Source organism: Oncorhynchus mykiss, chromosome 16 (genome assembly GCF_013265735.2).
Source record: "Oncorhynchus mykiss isolate Arlee chromosome 16, USDA_OmykA_1.1, whole genome shotgun sequence".
NCBI lineage: Eukaryota > Metazoa > Chordata > Actinopteri > Salmoniformes > Salmonidae > Oncorhynchus > Oncorhynchus mykiss.
In genome coordinates, this window is record NC_048580.1 from 9,881,353 (window position 1) to 9,901,918 (window position 20,566).

The following is a 20,566-nucleotide window of genomic DNA, read 5'->3' on the forward strand; positions in this document are numbered from 1 at the left end:
AGAGATGGATAAAGAGAGCGAGGGAGAAGGAGAGAGAGGGAAGGATCGGGGAGGATGAAATAGAGATGGATAAAGAGAGCGAGGGAGAAGGAGAGAGAGGGAAGGATCGGGGAGGATGAAATAGAGATGGATAAAGAGAGCGAGGGAGAAGGAGAGAGAGGGAAGGATCGGGGAGGATGAAATAGAGATGGATAAAGAGAGCGAGGGAGAAGGAGAGAGAGGGAAGGATCGGGGAGGATGAAATAGAGATGGATAAAGAGAGCGAGGGAGAAGGAATGAGAGTGTAACAGGTGTTTAACCTGTAGGCTGTACATTCATCTGTAGTAGAGCTAAGAGAATATCAGTGAATTAAATCAGATCTCTTATCCTTGAGTGAGCCCACCTTTCTCCCACTCCTACACCAGAGACAGGAATACTCAGAAATAGAGCTATTTTCTGATCCAGGCAGAACCAGTGAACAAAATATATTGACTTTTGTCTGTTTCCAGACAGACCAGTTAAAACAAACTAAAAACATGTTGAGCTTTTGGGCAAAATGTTATCAAGGGGAAAGCATTTGGAAATGTAGAGAGCGAGAGATAGAGAGAGAGACAGAGGGAGAGAGAGCAAGAGAGAGAGAGAGACAGAGGGAGAGAGAGCAAGAGAGAGAGAGACACAGAGAGAGAGAGAGACAGAGGGAGAGAGAGAAAGAGAGAGACAGAGAGACAGAGAGACAGAGAGACAGAGAGACAGAGAGAGATATATATAGAGAGAGAGAGAGAGAGAGAGAGAGAGCAAGAGAGAGGGGGAAAGATATATGAGGATGGAGAGAGAGAGAGAGGGAAAGATATATGAGGATGAGGGGAGAGAGAGAGAGAGAGAGAGAGAGAGAGAGAGAGAGAGAGAGAGAGAGATGGAGGGAGGGATAAAAGGAGAAATGAAGAACGCACCTCCAGGATCTTGCATCGTTCTGACTCACAGGTGTGGTCCTCACAGGGTTGGAACATCCCCAGGGTGACACAGTTCAGCAGGATCACCAGCATGGAGGCTCGCTCAAACCACGTAGAGACACAGGAGTTAAGGAACACATTGGAGAGCTGCTTAAATCGTATACAGCTGCTTGAATCATATACAGCTGTTTGAATCGTATACAGCTGTTTGAATCATATACAGGAATTATATTTAATTATATACGAATTATATACGGCTGGTTCAACATTATACACTAAATATACATACAATATAAATATGTACAGATGTTAGAATATGCAAATTATAACAACATACACAGATTGAGTGTTTAATAATGAATTGCTCGGATTCCTTTTGATAAAGAAGAGAGAGAGAGAGAGAGAGAGAGAGAGAGAGAGAGAGAGAGAGAGAGAGAGAGACTGGCAATGTAAACCCATTTCCCATGCCAATAAAGCCACTTTGAATTTAATCAATTGAGAGAGAGAGAAAGAAAGAGAGACTTATTTAGAATAAGTCTCTCACAGTATCACTTCACAACACGAAGACAGCTTGATGTATTAGATATTATTGGCCACACCCACTGGGCACACACTGGTTGAATCAACATTTCCACGTTATTTCAATGAAAGGAAGTTGAATAGACGTTGAATTGACGTCTGCGCCCGTCGGTGCTCTGACTGAGTCTTCTGAATCTGGTTAGAGGTTGAACTGAAGCTAATGATGTGAGCACAATCAATACGGAGGGTAAACAACCATTTACAAACACAGATGAACCTGCACCTGATTCAATAAAGACACACACTGTGACAGCTATTACAGCTAATAGTTCAGCACAATACAGCCCAGTTAACCTGTTAAACTCTAACACCATTTGACATGGCAGTGTCTGTGTGTCTGTGTGTCTGTTTGTCTGTGCGTCTAAAGACCTACCAGTTTGTCTATACCGTTCGAGAATACCCAGGCACACTGGAAACGGGGATACCTAGTCAGTTGTACAATTGAATGCCTTCAACTGAAATGTGTCTTCTGCATTTAGCCCTCTCAATCAGAGAGGTTGCGGGCGGCTACCTTAAAATCGACATCCACGTCTTTGGTGCCTTGCTCAGAACTACAGATTTTTACCTTGTCAGCTCGGAGATTAGAGAACGCTCGGGAACACTCTGTCCACTAGGCTACCTGCCGTCCCTGACCCACAATGCACTGGGGGTTCAGGTTAGGATTGAGGGAAGATAAGTTTATCCTAGATATGTTCCTATGGAAACATCTACCTGGAATGCAGTTCTGTTTTTTTTATTAATCCAAAGGAAATACTGTTACTGGTATACACAAAAACACAACACAGGACGTAATTAAACCCAACTCACAAAAGGAGAGGAAGAGGAAATTCATCATCATCATATAGGAAATAAAAGGCCTGGAAGAGTGCCTGGCGGCAACAGCCAGTCCTAGTTACCGTAACTGACGGAAACACAGAACAAAGACTGTGTTGGTGTTGTTTACGCAAAACATATACTACATCACTCGCTTTACACACACACACACACACACACGCACACACGCGCACACACGCACACACGCACACACGCACACACGCACACACAAACACACACACACACACAGTAACGGTTTTCTTCCGTCGAAGGAGAGGAGGACCAAAATGCAGCGTGGTTAGAGTTCATGGTTTTTAATAAGAGAAACTAAACATGAACACAAATACAAAACAACAAACGTGGCAAAACCCAAAACAGTCCTATCTGGTGCAGAGAACACAAAGACAGGAAACAACCACCCACAAAACCCAACACAAAACAGTCCTATCTGGTGCAGAGAACACAAAGACAGGAAACAACCACCCACAAACCCCAACACAAAACAGTCCTATCTGGTGCAGAGAACACAAAGACAGGAAACAACCACCCACAAACCCCAACACAAAACAGTCCTATCTGGTGCAGAGAACACAAAGACAGGAAACAACCACCCACAAACCCCAACACAAAACAGTCCTATCTGGTGCAGAGAACACAAAGACAGGAAACAACCACCCACAGAATACCCAAAGACCATGGCTGCCTAAATATTCAATTCAATTCAATTCAAATGTATTTATATAGCCCTTCGTACATCAGCTGATATCTCAAAGTGCTGTACAGAAACCCAGCCTCATTGGGAATATGGTTCCCAATCAGAGACAACGATAAACACCTGCCTCTAACTGAGAACCAATCTAGACAACCATAGACTTACATAAACACCTAGACATAGAAACACCCCATAAACATACAAAACCCCTAGACCAGAAAAAAACATAAATCCCCCACGTCACACCCTGACCAAACCAAAATAATAAAGAAAACAAAGATAACTAAGGTCAGGGCGTGACACACACACACACACATACACACATACATATACAGACATATACATACAAACACACATATATAGACACAAACACACATATACACACACACATAAACACATACACACACATGCAGACAAATACACACATACATACATATATTCACACACACATATAGATACAAACACACATGTACACACACATAAACACGCACACACATAGACACACACACAGGCAAATACACACATACATACACATACACATATACACCCACACACATATACACCCACACATGCAGGCAAATACACACATACATACACAAACATACACACACACATATAGACAGAAACACATATAGACACACACACACACACACACACATATACACACACACACACACACACACACACACACACACACACACACACACACACACACACACACACCAAACTGAAACCCCACGGGAAACCTGCTACACACATCTCCCTGTGCCCTGGACCATTTTTAAAAACACATTTTTTTATTCATACTTGTAAGTGCTATCATCTGGGAAAATAATGTACATCTTGCTGTTTATGTTTTTAACCAAATCAATTCTATGAAATGCCATGTATTCTTTCAATGTTCTCTAGACAGAACAACTTTCCCATCCAGGGCTAATTGATAGACTGTGTGGTATCACACGATGCCACTACTGGCATCTGGGCTAGTGACTGTCCTCATCCATAGGACATACTCTGCCAGACAGAGTCTCATTCATAGTATATACTCTGTCAGACAGTCTCATCCATAGTACATACTCTGCTAGACAGAGTCTCATCCATAGTATATACTCTGCCAGACAGAGTCTCATCCATAGTACATACTCTGCTAGACAGAGTCTCATTCATAGTATATACTCTGCCAGACAGAGTCTCATCCATAGTACATACTCTGCTAGACAGAGTCTCATTCATAGTATATACTCTGCCAGACAGAGTCTCATCCATAGTATATACTCTGCCAGACAGAGTCTCATCCATAGTACATACTCTGCTAGACAGAGTCTCATTCATAGTATATACTCTGCCAGACAGAGTCTCATCCATAGTACATACTCTGCTAGACAGAGTCTCATTCATAGTATATACTCTGCCAGACAGAGTCTCATCCATAGTACATACTCTGCTAGACAGAGTCTCATTCATAGTATATACTCTGCCAGACAGAGTCTCATCCATAGTACATACTCTGCTAGACAGAGTCTCATTCATAGTATATACTCTGCCAGACAGAGTCTCATCCATAGTACATACTCTGCTAGACAGAGTCTCATCCATAGTGCATACTCTGTCAGACAGTCTCATCCATAGTACATACTCTGCTAGACAGAGTCTCATCCATAGTACATACTCTGCTAGACAGAGTCTCATCCATAGTGCATACTCTGTCAGACAGTCTCATCCATAGTACATACTCTGCCAGACAGAGTCTCATCCATAGTACATACTCTGCCAGACAGAGTCTCATCCATAGTATATACTCTGCCAGACAGTCTCATCCATAGTACATACTCTGCTAGACAGAGTCTCATCCATAGTACATACTCTGCCAGACAGAGTCTCATCCATAGTACATACTCTGCCAGACAGAGTCTCATCCATAGGACATACTCTGTCAGAAAGAGTCTCCTCCATAGTACATACTCTGCCAGACAGAGTCTCATCCATAGTACATACTCTGCCAGACAGTCTCATCCATAGGACATACTCTGCTAGACAGAGTCTCATCCATAGTGCATACTCCGTCAGAGAGAGTATGGACAGATTAGTAGTGGACACACACACTCATGAATTAATTATGTAGATGATGTCTGGCTAATCTGCAGCTTTCGATGGCCTGGGGTTGGCACGCCGATTTCTATTCCAGCTCCAACTGTGGATAGAAAGAGAGATGGCCAGACCAGCAGAACAGCAACACAAACATCCACATTTTTACAGCAAACATCCAATAGACAACACCAGAGTCAAATAGTTGTAGAAGTATGTCACTGTCAGACCCTGATCTGTTTCACATGTCTTTGAGTTTGTCTCCACCCCCCACCCCCCGCCCTCCGTTTGTCTGTTGCCAGTTTGTTTTGTTCGTCAAGCTTACCAGCGGGGTTTCCCCTTGCCCCTGTTTGTTTTCTAGTTCCTATTTTCCTGGTTTTGACCATTTTGCCTGCCCTGAACCTGCCCCTCACCCTGACCCTGACCCTGCCCCTGCCCCTGCCCCTGCCCCTGCCCCTGCCCCTGACCCTGCCCCTGTCCTGACCCTGCCCCTGCCCCTGCCCTGAACCTGCCCCTGCCCCTGCCCCTGCCTCTGTCCCTGCCCCTGCCCCTGCCCCTGCCCCTGCCCCTGTCCCTGCCCCTGTCCCTGCCCCTGCCCCTGTCCCTGCCCCTGCCCCTGCCCCTGTCCCTGCCCCTGTCCCTGTCCCTGCCCCTGCCCCTGCCCCTGCCCCTGCCCCTGCCCCTGCCCCTGTCCCTGTCCCTGTCCCTACCCCTGCCTCTGCCCCTACCCCTGCCTCTGCCCATGCCCCTGTCCCTGCCCCTGCCCCTGCCTCTGCCCCTGCCCCTTGACCTGTCATTTTGCCTGCCCCCTGTTCTAGTAATAAACCTTTGTTACTTCGACACTGTCTGCATATAAAACGTGATAGTCACATCCGTTTGTGCTGTTGTCTAATCCATTGGCATTGTCAAGGCGAACGTGTTTGACATTACAATTCCATTACAATTCCATTAGAAGCTGGTAAGACAGCAGTAACAGACGGGCACCCAGGCTACTGGCCAGCACGATATAATCAGCATATTCTGAACAGGTCCAACCCATAGAGATTTCTAAATGGCCTAGCCCCATCTAGACTGTATATGTGCCCTTACCCCCTCACTATCTAGACTGTATTTGTGCCCTTACCCCCCTCACTATCTAGACTGTATACGTACATGTAGATACCATTCTCATCAATATAGATGGTAGATAACTTTCTCATCAATATAGATGGTAGATAACTTTCTCACCAATATAGATGGTAGATAACTTTCTCATCAATATAGATGGTAGACAACTTTCCATCAATATAGATGGTAGACAACTTTCTCATCATTATAGATGGTAGATAACTTTCTCATCAATATAGATGGTAGACAACTTTCTCATCAATATAGATGGTAGATAACTTTCTCATCAATTCATCAATCTAGATGGGAGATAACTTTCTCATCAATATAGATGGTAGATAATGTCACGTTCTGACCTCTATTTCTGTTGTTTTGTATTTATTTAGTATGGTCAGGGCGTGAGTTGGGTGGGCAGTCTATGTTTGTTTTTCTGTGTTTTGGGGCATTTCTATGTTTTCGGCCTAGTATTGTTCTCAATCAGAGGCAGGTGTCATTAGTTGTCTCTGATTGAGAACCATACTTAGGTAGCCTGGGTTTCACTGTGTGTTTGTGGGTGATTGTTCCTGTCACTGTGGTTGTTGTCACAGGATAGGACTGTTTTGCGTTTTCACATTTCTTGTTTTTGTTAGTTTGTTCATGTGTAGTGATTTATTAAAACATGAATAACCACCACGCTGCGCTTTGGTCCGCTTCTCTTCCTCCTACAGACGAACGCCCTTACAGAATCACCCACCGCAACAGGACCAAGCGGCGTGGTAACGGGCAACAGCGGCACAAGGAGGAATGGACTTGGGATGATGTGTTGGACGGCAAGGGTTGCTACACATGGGAGGAGATCCTGGCGGGAAAGGATCGCCTTCCATGGGAACAGGTGGAGGCAGCGAGGAGAGCAGAGGCAGCCGGAGAGAGGAGCCGGCGATATGAGGGAACACGGTTGGCAAGGAAGCCCGGGAGTCAGCCCCAAAAATTTCTTGGGGGGGGGCTAACAGGGAGTATGGCTACGCCAGGTAGGAGACCTGAGCCAACTTCCTGTGGTTACCGGGGGGCTAGAGAGACCGGGCAGGCACCGTGTTATGCTGTGGAGCGCACGGTGTCCCCAGTGCGGGTGCACAGCCCGGTGCGGTACATTCCAGCTCCGCCTATCGGCCGGGCTAGAGTGGGCATCGAGCCAAGTGCCATGAAGCCGGCTCTACGCATCTGGTCTCCAGTGCGTCTCCTTGGGCCGGCTTACATGGCACCAGCCTTGCGCACGGTGTCCCCGGTTCGCCTGCATAGCCCAGTGCGGGCTATTCCACCTCGCCGCACTGGCAGGGCGACCGGGACCATCCAACCGGGTAAGGTTGGGCAGGCTCGGTGCTCAAGAGCTCCAGTGCGCCTGCACGGCCCGGTCTATCCGTCACCACCTCCACGCACCAGCCCTCCGGTGGCAGCTCCCCGTACCAGGCTGTCTCTCCGGCCCATCCTTGCAGGGGCTCTCTCCTCTCCAGCGCTGCCGGAGTCTCCCGCCTCTCCGGCGCTACCAGAGCCTTCCTCCTCTCCAGCGCTGCCGGAGCCTCCCACCTGTCCGGCGCCTCTGCCGGAGCCTCTCGCCTGTCCGGCGCCGCTGCCGGAGCCTCCCGCCTGTCCGGCGCCTCTGCCGGAGCCTCCCGCCTGTCCGGCGCCTCTGCCGGAGCCTCCCGCCTGTTCGGAGCCTCCCGCCTGTCCGGCGCCTCTGATGGAGCCTCCCGCCTGTCCGGCGCCTCTGCCGGAGCCTCCCGCCTGTCCGGCGCCGCTGCCGGAGCCTCCCGCCTGTCCGGCGCCGCTGCCGGAGCCTCCCGCCTGTCCGGCGCCGCTGCCGGAGCCTCCCGCCTGTCCGGCGCCGCTGCCGGAGCCTCCCGCCTGTCCGGCGCCGCTGCCGGAGCCTCCCGCCTGTCCGGCGCCGCTGCCGGAGTCTCCCGCCTCTCCGGCGCTACCAGGGCCTTCCTTTTCTCCAGCGTTGCCGGAGCTTCCCGTCTGCCCAGCGCCAGCTGAGCTTCCCGTCTGCCCAGCGCCAGCTGAGCTTCCCGTCTGCCCAGCACCAGCTGAGCCGCCCGTCTGCCCAGCGCCGCCAACGCCGCCCGTCTGCCCAGCGCCGCCAACGCCGCCCGTCTGCCCAGCGCCGTCAGTGCCGCCCGTCTGCCCAGCGCCGCCAGTGCCGCCCGTCTGCCAGGGGCCGCCAGTGCCGCCCGTCTGCCAGGGGCCGCCAGTGCCGCCCGTCTGCCAGGGGCCGCCAGTGCCGCCCGTCAGCCAGGGGCCGCCAGTGCCGCCCGTCAGCCAGGGGCCGCCAGTGCCGCCAGTCAGCCAGGGGCCGCCAGTGCCGCCAGTCAGCCAGGGGCCGCCAGTGCCGCCAGTCAGCCAGGGGCCGCCAGTGCCGCCAGTCAGCCAGGGACCGCCAGTGCCGCCAGTCAGCCAGGGGCCGCCAGTGCCGCCAGTCAGCCAGGGGCCGCCAGGGGCCGCCAGTCAGCCAGGGGCCGCCAGTGCCGCCAGTAAGCCAGGGGCCGCCAGTCAGCCAGGGGCCGCCAGTAAGCCAGGGGCCGCCAGTGCCGCCAGTAAGCCAGGGGCCGCCAGTGCCGTCAGTCAGCCAGGGGCCGCCCGAGCAGCTGCCCCTCTGTCCAGAGCAGCTGTCGCCCCTCTGTCCCAAGCTGCTGCCGCCCCTCTGTCCCGAGCAGCTGCCCCTCTGTCCCGAGCAGCTGCCCCTCTGTCCCGAGCAGCTGCCCCTCTGTCCCGAGCAGCTGTCCCTCTGTCCCGAGCAGCTGTCCCTCTGTCCCGAGCAGCTGCCCCTCTGTCCCGAGCAGCTGCCGCCCCTCTGTCCCGAGCAGCTGCCGCCCCTCTGTCCCGAACTGCTATCGCCCCTCTGTCCCGAACTGCTATCGCCCCTCTGTCCCGAACTGCTATCGCCCCTCTGTCCCGAGCTGCTATCGCCCCTCTGTCCCGAGCAGCTGTCCCTCTGTCCCGAGCAGCTGCTTCACCTCTGTCCCGAGCTGCCCCTCTGTCCCGAGCAGCCCCTCTGTCCAGTGGGGTCATTGAGAGGGGTGGTCATGGTGAGTAAGCCAGGGAGGCGGACAATAAGGCGGACTAAGACAATGGTGAAGTGGGGTCCGCGTCCCGCGCCAGAGCCGCCACCGCGGACAGACGCCCACCCAGACCCTCCCCTATAGGTCAAGGTTTTGCGGCCGGAGTCCGCACCTTTGGGGGGGGGGTACTGTCACGTTCTGACCTCTATTTCTGTTGTTTTGTATTTATTTAGTATGGTCAGGGCGTGAGTTGGGTGGGCAGTCTATGTTTGTTTTTCTGTGTTTTGGGGCATTTCTATGTTTTCGGCCTAGTATGGTTCTCAATCAGAGGCAGGTGTCATTAGTTGTCTCTGATTGAGAACCATACTTAGGTAGCCTGGGTTTCACTGTGTGTTTGTGGGTGATTGTTCCTGTCACTGTGTTTGGTGTCACAGGATAGGACTGTTTTGCGTTTTCACATTTCTTGTTTTTGTTAGTTTGTTCATGTGTAGTGATTTATTAAAACATGAATAACCACCACGCTGCGCTTTGGTCCGCTTCTCTTCCTCCTACAGACGAACGCCCTTACAGATAACTTTCTCATCAATATAGATGGTAGATAACTGTCTCATCAATATAGATGGTAGATAACTGTCTCATCAATATAGATGGTATATAACTTTCTCATCAATATAGATGGTAGATAACTTTCTCATCAATATAGATGGTAGATAACTGTCTCATCAATATAGATGGTATATAACTTTCTCATCAATATAGATGGTAGATAACTTTCTCATCAATATAGATGGTAGATAACTGTCTCATCAATATAGATGGTATATAACTTTCTCATCAATATAGATGGTAGATAACTTTCTCATCAATATAGATGGTAGATAACTTTCTCATCAATTCATCAATACAGATGGTAGATAACTTTCTCATCAATATAGATGGTATATAACTTTCTCATCAATATAGATGGTAGATAACTTTCTCATCAATATACATGGTAGATAACTTCCTCACCAATATAGATGGTAGAAAACTTTCTCACCAATATACACTGCTCAAAAAAATAAAGGGAACACAATGTAACTCCAAGTCAATCACACTTCTGTGAAATCAAACTGTCCACTTAGGAAGCAACACTGATTGACAATAAATGTCACATGCTGTTGTGCAAATGGAATAGATAACAGGTGGAAATTATAGGCACTTAGCAAGACACCCCCAAAAAAGGAGTGGTTCTGCAGGTGGTGACCACAGACCACTTCTCAGTTCCTATGCTTCCTGGCTGATGTTTTGGTCACTTTTGAATGCTGGCGGTGCTTTCACTCAAGTGGTAGCATGAGACGGAGTCTACAACCCACACAAGTGGCTCAGGTAGTGCAGCTCATCCAGGATGACACATCAATGCGAGCTGTGGCAAGAAAGTTTGCTGTGTCTGTCAGCGTAGTGTCCAGAGCTACCAGGAGACAGGACAGTACATCAGGAGACGTGGAGGAGGCCGTAGGAGGGCAACAACCCAGCAGCAGGACCACTACTTCCGCCTTTGTGCAAGGAGGAGCAGGAGGAGCACTGCCAGAGCCCTGCAAAATGACCTCCAGCAGGCCACACATGTGCATGTGTCTGCTCAAACGGTCAGAAACAGACTCCATGAGGGTGGTATGAGGGCCCGACATCCACAGGTGGGGGTTGTGCTTACAGCCCAACACCGTGCAGGACTTTTGGGATTTGCCAGAGAACACACAATTTGCCACTGGTGCCCTGTGCTCTTCACAGATGAAAGCAGGTTCACACTGAGCACATGTGACAGACTTGACAGAGTCTGGAGACGCCGTGGAGAACGTTCTGCTGCCTGTAACATCCTCCAGCATGACCGGTTTGACGGTGGGTCAGTCATGGTGTGGGGTGGCATTTCTTTGGGGGGCCGCACAGCCCTCCATGTGCTCGCCAGATGTAGCCTGACTGCCATTAGGTACCGAGATGAGATCCTCAGACCCCTTGTGAGACCATATGCTGGTGCGGTTGGCCCTGGGTTCCTCCTAATGCAAGACAATGCTAGACCTCATGTGGCTGGAGTGTGTCAGCAGTTCCTGCAAGAGGAAGGCATTGATGCTATGGACTGGCCCGCCCGTTCCCCAGACCTGAATCCAATTGAGCACATCTGGGACGTCATGTCTCGCTCCATCCACCAACGCCATGTTGCACCACAGACTGTCCAGGAGTTGGCGGATGCTTTAGTCCAGGTCTGGGAGGAGATCCACCAGGAGACCATCCGCCACCTCATCAGGAGCATGCCCAGGCATTGTAGGGAGGTCGCACAGGGACGTGGAGGCCACACATACTACTGAGCCTCATTTTGACTCGTTTTAAGGACATTACATCAAAGTTGGATCAGCCTGTAGTGTGGTTTTCCACTTTTGAGTGTGACTCCAAATCCAGACCTCCATGGGTTGATACATTAGATTTCCATTGATAATTTTTGTGTGATTTTGTTGTCAGCACATTCAACTATGTACAGAAAAAAATATTTAATAACAACATTTCATTCATTCAGATCTAGGATGTGTTATTTTAGTGTTCCCTTTATTTTTTTGAGCAGTGTAGATGGCAGTGTTAATATTATTCTCACTCACAGAGATGTGCTTTTTCAGAAAAATTGAGCCTTGAGCTCTCAAAAACACATTTCATCCAACGTCTTCTGAAGCTGGTCCATAAGGACGCTACACTCCTTCACCCATCCACTTATCTTGTTGTTCTCTCTCTTCTTTCACCTCAATGTGTTTTTCTCTCGGCCTTGAGAAGTCATGTTTGATTCAAGAGTACTTCAGCCGTTTCCTCAGAATGGAACATTTACTTATCTCTTCCCTCTCTCTTCCCTCTCTCTTCCCTCTCTCTCTTCCCTCTCTCTTCCCTCTCTGTTCCCTCTCTCTGTTCCGTCTCTCTCTTCCCTCTCTGTCTTCCCTCTCTCTTCCCTCGCTGTTCCCTCTCTCTTCCCTCTCTCTTCCCTCTTTCTCTTCCCTCTCTCTTCCCTCTCTCTCTTCCCTCTCTCTTCCCTCTCTCTCTTCCCTCTCTCTTCCCTCTCTCTCTTCCCTCTCTCTTCCCTCTCTCTCTTCCCTCTCTCTTCCCTCTCTCTCTTCCCTCTCTCTTCCCTCTCTCTCTTCCCTCTCTCTCTTCCCTCTCTCTCTTCCCTCTCTGTTCCCTCTCTCTGTTCCCTCTCTCTGTTCCCTCTCTCTCTTCCCTCTCTCTCTTCCCTCTCTCTCTTCCCTCTCTCTCTTCCCTCTCTGTCTTCCCTCTCTCTTCCCTCGCTCTTCCCTCTCTCTCTTCCCTCTCTCTTCCCTCTCTCTCTTCCCTCTCTCTCTTCCCTCTCTCTTCCCTCTCTCTCTTTCCTCTCTCTCTTCCCTCTCTCTTCCCTCTCTCTCTTCCCTCTCTCTTCCCTCTCTCTCTTCCCTCTCTCTTCCCTCTCTCTCTTCCCTCTCTCTTCCCTCTCTCTCTTCCCTCTCTCTTCCCTCTCTCTCTTCCCTCTCTCTCTTCCCTCTCTGTTCCCTCTCTGTTCCCTCTCTCTCTTCCCTCTCTCTCTTCCCTCTCTCTCTTCCCTCTCTGTCTTCCCTCTCTCTTCCCTCGCTCTTCCCTCTCTCTCTTCCCTCTCTCTTCCCTCTCTCTCTTCCCTCTCTCTTCCCTCTCTCTTCCCTCTCTCTCTTCCCTCTCTCTTCCCTCTCTCTCTTCCCTCTCTCTTCCCTCTCTGTTCCCTCTCTCTTCCCTTTCTCTTCCCTCTCACTTCCCTTTCTCTCTTCCCTCTCTCTCTTCCCTCTCTCTTCCCCTCTCTTCCCTCTCTGTTCCCTCTCTCTTCCCTCTCCCTTCCCTCTCTGTTCCCTCTATCTCTTCCCTCTCTCTCTTCCCTCTCTCTTCCCTCTCTCTTCCCTCTCTCTCTTCCCTCTCTATCTTCCCTCTCCCTTCCCTCTCTGTTCCCTCTATCTCTTCCCTCTCTCTCTTCCCTCTCTCTCTTCCCTCTCTCTTCCCTCTCTCTTCCCTCTCTCTCTCCCCTCTCTCTTCCCTCTCGGTTCCCTCTTTCTTCCCAATCTCTTCCCTCTCTCTCTTCCCTCTCTGTTCCCTCTCTCTTCCCTCTATCTCTTCCCTCTCTGTTCCCCCTCTCTTCCCTCTCCCTTCCCGCTCTGTTCCCTCTCTGTCCCCTCTCTCTTCCCTCTCTCTCTTCCCTCTCTCTTCCCTCTCTCTCTTCCTTCTCTGTTCCCTCTCTCTTCCCTCTCTCTCTTCCCTCTCTCTCTTCCCTCTCTCTTCCCTCTCTCTTCTCTCTGTCTCTTCCACCTCTCTTCCCTCTCTGTTCCCTCTCCCTTCCCTCTCTGTTCCTTCTCTCTTCCCTCTCTGTTCCCTCTCTCTTCCCTCTCTGTTCTCTCTATCTTCCATCTATGTTCCCTCTCTCTCTTCCCTCTATTTTCCCTCTCTGTTCCCTCTCTCTTCCCCCTCTCTTCCCTCTCTCTTCCCTCTCTCTTCCCTCTCTCTCTTCCCTCTCTCTTCCCTCTCTGTTCCCTCTCTCTTCCCTCTCTCTCTTCCCTCTCTGTTCCCTCTCTCTCTTCCCTCTCTCTTCCCTCTCTCTTCCCCCTCTCTCTTCCCTCTCTCTTCCCTCTCTCTCTTCCCTCTCTCTTCCCTCTCTCTCTTCCTTCTCTCTTCCCTCTCTCTCTTCCCTCTCTCTTCCCTCTCTCTTCCCTCTCTCTTCCCTCTCTGTTCCCTCTCTGTCACCTCTCTATTCCCTCTCTCTCTTCCCTCTCTCTCTTCCCTCTCTCTCTTCCCTCTCTCTTCCCTCTCTCTCTTCCCTCTCTCTTCCCTCTCTGTTCCCTCTCTCTTCCATCTCTCTCTTCCCTCTCTCTCTTCACTATATGTTCCCTCTCTCTCTTCCCTATCTTTCCCTCTCTGGTCCCTCTCTCTTCCCTCTCTCTTCCCTCTCTCTCTTCCCTCTCTCTTCCCTCTCTGTTCCCTCTCTCTTCCCTCTCTCTCTTCCCTCTCTGTTCCCTCTCTCTCTTCCCTCTCTCTTCCCTCTCTCTTCCCTCTCTCTTCCCCCTCTCTCTTCCCTCTCTCTTCCCTCTCTCTCTTCCCTCTCTCTTCCCTCTCTCTCTTCCTTCTCTCTTCCCTCTCTCTCTTCCCTCTCTCTTCCCTCTCTCTTCCCTCTCTCTTCCCTCTCTGTTCCCTCTCTGTCACCTCTCTATTCCCTCTCTCTCTTCCCTCTCTCTCTTCCCTCTCTCTCTTCCCTCTCTCTTCCCTCTCTCTTCCCTCTCTGTTCCCTCTCTCTTCCATCTCTCTCTTCCCTCTCTCTCTTCACTATCTGTTCCCTCTCTCTCTTCCCTATCTTTCCCTCTCTGGTCCCTCTCTCTTCCCTCTCTCTTCCCTCTCTCTCTTCCCTCTCTCTTCCCTCTCTGTTCCCTCTCTCTTCCCTCTCTCTCATCCCTCTCTCTTCCCTCTCTCTCTTCCCTCTCTCTTCCCTCTCTGTTCTCTCTCTCTTCCCTCTCTCTTCCCTCTCTGTTCCCTCTCTCTTCCCTCTCCCTTCCCTATCTGTTCCCTCTCTCTCTTCCCTCTCTGTTCCCTCTCTGTTCCCTCTCTCTTCCCTCTCTCTTCCCTCTCTCTCTTCCCTCTCTCTCTTCCCTCTCTGTTCCCTCTCTCTTCTCTCTCTCTCTTCCCTCTCTGTTCCCTCTCTCTTTCCTCTCTGTTCCCTCTCTCTTCCCTCTCTCTTCCCTCTCTCTTCCCTCTCTCTCATCCCTCTCTCTTCCCTCTCTCTCTTCCCTCTCTCTTCCCTCTCTCTTCCCTGTCTGTTCCCTCTCTCTCTTCCCTCTCTTTTCCCTCTCTCTTCCCTCTCTCTTCCCTCTCTCTCTTCCCACTCTCTTCCCTCTCTGTCCCCTCTCTCTTCCATCTCTCTCTTCCCTCTCTCTCTTCACTATCTGTTCCCTCTCTCTTCCCTCTCTCTCTTCCTTTTCTCTCTTCCCTCTCTCTTCCCTCTCTGTTCCCTTTCTCTCTTCCCTCTCTTTTCCCTCTCTGTTCCCTCTCTCTTCCCTCTCTGTTCCCTTTCTCTCTTCCCTCTCTCTTCCCTTGCTCTCCTCTCTATCTCTTCCCTCTCTCTCTTCCCTCTCTCTCTTCCCTCTCACTTCCCCCTCTCTTCCCTCTCTCTCTTCCTTCTCTCTCTTCCCTCTCTTTTCCCTCTCTGTTCCCTCTCTCTTCCCTCTCTCTCTTCCTTCTCTCTCTTCCCTCTCTCTTCCCTCTCTGTTCCCTTTCTCTCTTCCCTCTCTTTTCCCTCTCTGTCCCCTCTCTCTTCCCTCTCTGTTCCCTTTCTCTCTTCCCTCTCTCTTCCCTTGCTCTCTTCCCTCTCTCTTCCCTTGCTCTCTTCCCTATCTCTTCCCTCTCTCTCTTCCCTCTCACTTCCCCCTCTCTTCCCTCTCTCTCTTCCTTCTCTCTCTTCCCTCTCTTTTCCCTCTCTGTTCCCTCTCTCTTCCCTCTCTCTTCCCTCTCTCTCTTCCCTCGCTCTCTACCCTCTCTCTTCCTTCTCTCTTCCCACTCTCTCTTCCCTCTCTCTTCCCTCATAGTTCAAACCTCCAGGCAGGTGTTTGTCCCCCTGTGTGCTGAGGGTGTCGGGTTATTGTCCGGTTCTGGCATTTAGGTCGCCACAGACTAGTACATGTCCCTGGGCCTGGAAATGATTGATTTCCCCCTCCAGGATGGAGAAGCTGTCTTCATTAAAATATGGGGATTCTAGTGGGGGGATATAGGTAGCACACAGGAGGACATTTTTCTCTGTAAGGATTTCCTTTTGAATTTCTAGCCAAATGTAGAATGTTCCTGTTTTGATTAATTTAATGGAGTGAGTTAGGTCTGCTCTATACCAAATTAGCATACCCCCTGAGTCCCTTCCCTGTTTCACACCTGGTAGTTTGGTGGATGGGACCACCAGCTCTCTGTAACCTAGAGGGCAACCAGTGGGTCCGTCTCCTCTATACCAGGTTTCTTGCAGGATGACAATGTCTGTATTACCGATTTCTTTGGTGAAGTCCGGGTTTCTGCTCTTTAGGCCAAAGGCAGATGACCTCAGGCCTTGGATATTCCAGGATGATATAGTGAAGGCTTTTTGTTCCATAGAGTGTCCAATGTTGTTGGTCGTGGTTTGGCCTCAGGCCAGTAAGTGTAAGCAGAGCCTGCTGAGCATCTGGTACATGCCATGGCTTGGGCGAGTGTGAGAGTGGTGGTTGGGACTGTTTGCCCGCTCACTACCTGGGCGTATGTGTGGCTTCCATGTTGAGGCCCTCTTTAAGGGGGTGGGGTGCATGGGCTGGGAAGGAGTGGCATAGGTCTGATCTGAGGGGGCCTAAATGGGGTGTGGGCATGGTTGACGTGGGGGGTGTTGATTGGTTGGGGTGGGGGTGTGGATGTGTCTGGATGTACTGTGGTCTGGATGTAATTCCTCTTGGCGTGGGTCCTCTATGTGTAGGTCCAGGGGGGGGGTCCTGCAGGTCTGGGAGGGTGTCTCGCTGGTCTGGGTGGGGTGTCTATTGATCTGTTGCTCCTGTGTGAAGTGTTGGGGATACGTTTGAGAGCGATGTCCTTTAGAGTCCGGGCAAAGGTGGGCACTGCTGCCTTGTAGAGGTGGACCTGGTCATAGAGGCTGTTCAAGTCCAGGGTGGAGTGGTGGGCCAGGAAAACATTTGGTTTTGAGGCACAGTCACGGGAAATACTTGCATTTACCCGCTGTATTGTGGCAGGGTGGAAGTCTTTTTGTGGTAGCAGGGTGGAGATAACCACTTGTGCATTGGGGAAAGTAGAAGAAGCCTTTTCAATCACTCCCTTCAGTGCTGTGGCCACCCTTTCCTGCTGTGCTCTCAGGTCGTTTGTGCCTGTGTGTATTATTATCTGGCTGGGTGAACCTAGTTGGTCCTCAGACAGAAGGTCGAGGGCACGCTGGGTGTTTGGACACCAGAGTTTAGACACACTGTGTTTGGAAAAACTTTTTTTTCTTCTATATATTTCCCATTTGAGTCCATAAGTAGCACAATCTGTGTCTTGTGTTTGTCCTCAGTGGGTGTGAGGGGGTTGTCAGAAGGGCTATCAGGGTGGCTGACAGGGGGGGGCGCTCAGAGGGGGTGAGAGCCGCTGGGCTTGTGGTTCTTCATTTGTCTGTTCTGCTGTGATGTCGACTCTATGGTTAGGGTCTGGTGTGGACTGTTATGCTGTGGTGTCAAGACTTTTGTCAGGTGCTGAGGTGGGCTGTTCTGCTGGCTTCTCTGTGGGGGTGGCCACCTCTCTAGTGGGTTGTTCTCTGTCACACGCCGTCCCCCTCAACCTCTCCTCCGTCCCCCTCACCCTCTCCTCCATCCCCTCAACCTCTCCTCCACCAGCAGTGTGATCCTCTCCTCTAATGCTCTGTTCTTCTCCTAATTCTGCTCTTTCTCCTGTTGAAGTTGTCTCAGCACAGTCCAGAGTGCAGATATGTCTCTGTCCACTTCCAGCTCTCCGGGTCTGGTTAAGGGGGTGTTGTTGTGCTGGACTGTTGTCTGGGTCTGTGCTGACTGGAGTGTAATCACCTGCTGTTCCAGCTCCACCTGCCTTACCTCCAGCTAGGTGAATTTGTCCTTCATTTCAATGAGGGAGTGGTAATCTGTGCTGGGAGGTTGACTCTCCGCTGGGGGTTGCTCGTCTGTGGGGTTACATAATGAAGAGGTTTGGTCTGACCCGCTCGGGGTGGGGGTATCTTTATCAAGGGAGAGCTTCCTCTCTCTCTCTCTCTCTCTCAAATATAGTATGTATGCACTTCTGTACCTCAGAGGCCAAACTTTGCAAAGCTTTAGAAACACACACCTTGAACTCGCAGGTAAACAGCAGAGAAACGTTCCATAAAACATGTATACTCCAAAAACAACTTTCCCCTTCATCTTTTCTCCTCCCTCTCCACCTCCCCATTTCACTCCAAATTCCTCAAAGCTCTCCCAATTCTCTTTAAAATGTTTTATCTAACTCACTTTTCTGTCTCTGCTGGCTTCTCCCTCTCCTTGTAAAGGGGTTTGACAAAGATGAACCTGTTAGCCGTCAACATGTCAGAGTGACGAGAGAGAAAATAGAAAAAGGGAGAAATGAAGGAAGGAGTGTTCTTGTGAAAATGTAACCCTGCGGGTATTCATGTGTGCGTTCGTCTGTGCGTGTGCGCGACCTTGGAGTTAAACACACAGGAAGGAGTCTAAACCATTCTAACTTACCTGATGTTCCCTGATGTCCACACCGCTAAGTGCTGCTACCTTACGCCATTAAATCTGGACCTTGAAACACTTTTCTTCTTCTCTTGATTCCAGACTGACAGCTAGACAGGAAGTTCACCCACCTCTGGATCACTCTCCGAGAGGAAGTCGGAGAATGACAACTTCCCTCTGAAGAATGCTGGAGGTCCATTCTGATATTCTGAGAAAGCCACTTGGCATATATATCAAGGCAAATAGAAATGGCAGACAAGCTCATTTTTAAAACTTGATCACTATTAATCAGAATAATTTGAGAGTGCTCTTCTCAACCAAATAATGGCCTGATAAATCCTACCCCCTGCTAACCTATGTGAACTTTCCTCCACATATACATGTGATGAGTTTACGGGATATTCAGGGGTACGATAACCAACATTAGCCTGGGTATCAGTCAAGACCTGATGAGAAGTTTGATGATATGGCACTATGGATGTATTGTCCCTGGTTGACACAGACATGCTCAGGAACGTTGACAAACAGCTCTCTGTCCTTGTACTCCGAGATTTAAATGCTGCATTCAACACTGTTGACCATAAGGTCCATCTGGACATGTTGGTTGGCCTCTCTGGTCCAGTTCTAAATTGGTTTAGGACCTTTTTTAAAGGTGAACATACCTCAGAGAAAATACACATTACACAGTGTTCCACAAAGTTTGATTTTGGGTCCAGTAATGTTCAGTTTATATACCGTATGTTACCCCTTGCTATGCAGACAATACACAACTTTACATTTCTGTGTCACCGGAGGATTTTAGCTCCACTGATAAATTATTTGACTGTATTATTGATTTAAATACTTGGATGGCTCACAACTTCTTCTAGATAAATCAAGACAAGACCGAGGTGCTTATTGTTGAAGCCAAAGCAAAGACAAAGAATCTGGCCGCACATTTGAATTCACGGGCAATAAAGATAAAAGATCAGGTAAAAAAAAAACTGTTTTAGATTCTGAACTAAGTTTTCATATTAGTAATGTGACCAAAATAACTTTTTACCAGCTGAGGGACATTGCCAAGGTGTGGCTGTTTCTCTCTCAGCTGATACAGAGAAACTCATCCATGCTTTTATTACAAGTATGCTTGACTACTGCAATGCTCTCCTGTCTGGTCTACCCAAGAAAGCCATTGGTAAACTGCAAAATATACAGAATGCTGCAGCACAGGTACTGACCAAGACCAGACGGGGACAGGCATTACACCGGTTTTAAGGTCTCTGCACTGTAAAACATACAGAATGCTGCAGCACGGGTACTGACCAAGACCAGACGGGGACAGGCATTACACCGGTTTTAAGGTCTCTGCACTGTAAAACATACAGAATGCTGCAGCACGGGTACTGACCAAGACCAGACGGGGACAGGCATTACACCGGTTTTAAGGTCTCTGCACTGTAAAACATACAGAATGCTGCTGCACGGGTACTGACCAAGACCAGACGGGGACAGGCATTACACCGGTTTTAAGGTCTCTGCACTGTAAAACATACAGAATGCTGCAGCACGGGTACTGACCAAGACCAGACGGGGACAGGCATTACACCGGTTTTAAGGTCTCTGCATTGTAAAACATACAGAATGCTGCAGCACGGGTACTGACCAAGACCAGACGGGGACAGGCATTACACCGGTTTTAAGGTCTCTGCACTGTAAAACATACAGAATGCTGCAGCACGGGTACTGACCAAGACCAGACGGGGACAGGCATTACACCGGTTTTAAGGTCTCTGCACTGTAAAACATACAGAATGCTGCAGCACGGGTACTGACCAAGACCAGACGGGGACAGGCATTACACCGGTTTTAAGGTCTCTGCACTGTAAAACATACAGAATGCTGCAGCACGGGTACTGACCAAGACCAGACGGGGACAGGCATTACACCGGTTTTAAGGTCTCTGCATTGTAAAACATACAGAATGCTGCAGCACGGGTACTGACCAAGACCAGACGGGGACAGGCATTACACCGGTTTTAAGGTCTCTGCACTGTAAAACATACAGAATGCTGCAGCACGGGTACTGACCAAGACCAGACGGGGACAGGC

At 50.0% G+C, this 20,566-nt stretch overlaps 1 protein-coding gene across 1 annotated transcript in view; it reads right to left on the bottom strand.

Annotated features, from left to right (window-relative positions):
• The window catches only part of LOC110492818 (voltage-dependent T-type calcium channel subunit alpha-1G-like), a 228,544-nt gene extending 227,508 nt beyond the window's left edge, over nt 1-1,036 (bottom strand). Inside the window, 1 exon segment of the mRNA XM_036945869.1 lies at nt 930-1,036. Coding sequence (XP_036801764.1) covers nt 930-1,022 — 93 coding nt within the window. The 5' untranslated portion in view covers nt 1,023-1,036.
• Between the last annotated feature and the right edge of the window lie 19,530 nt (nt 1,037-20,566).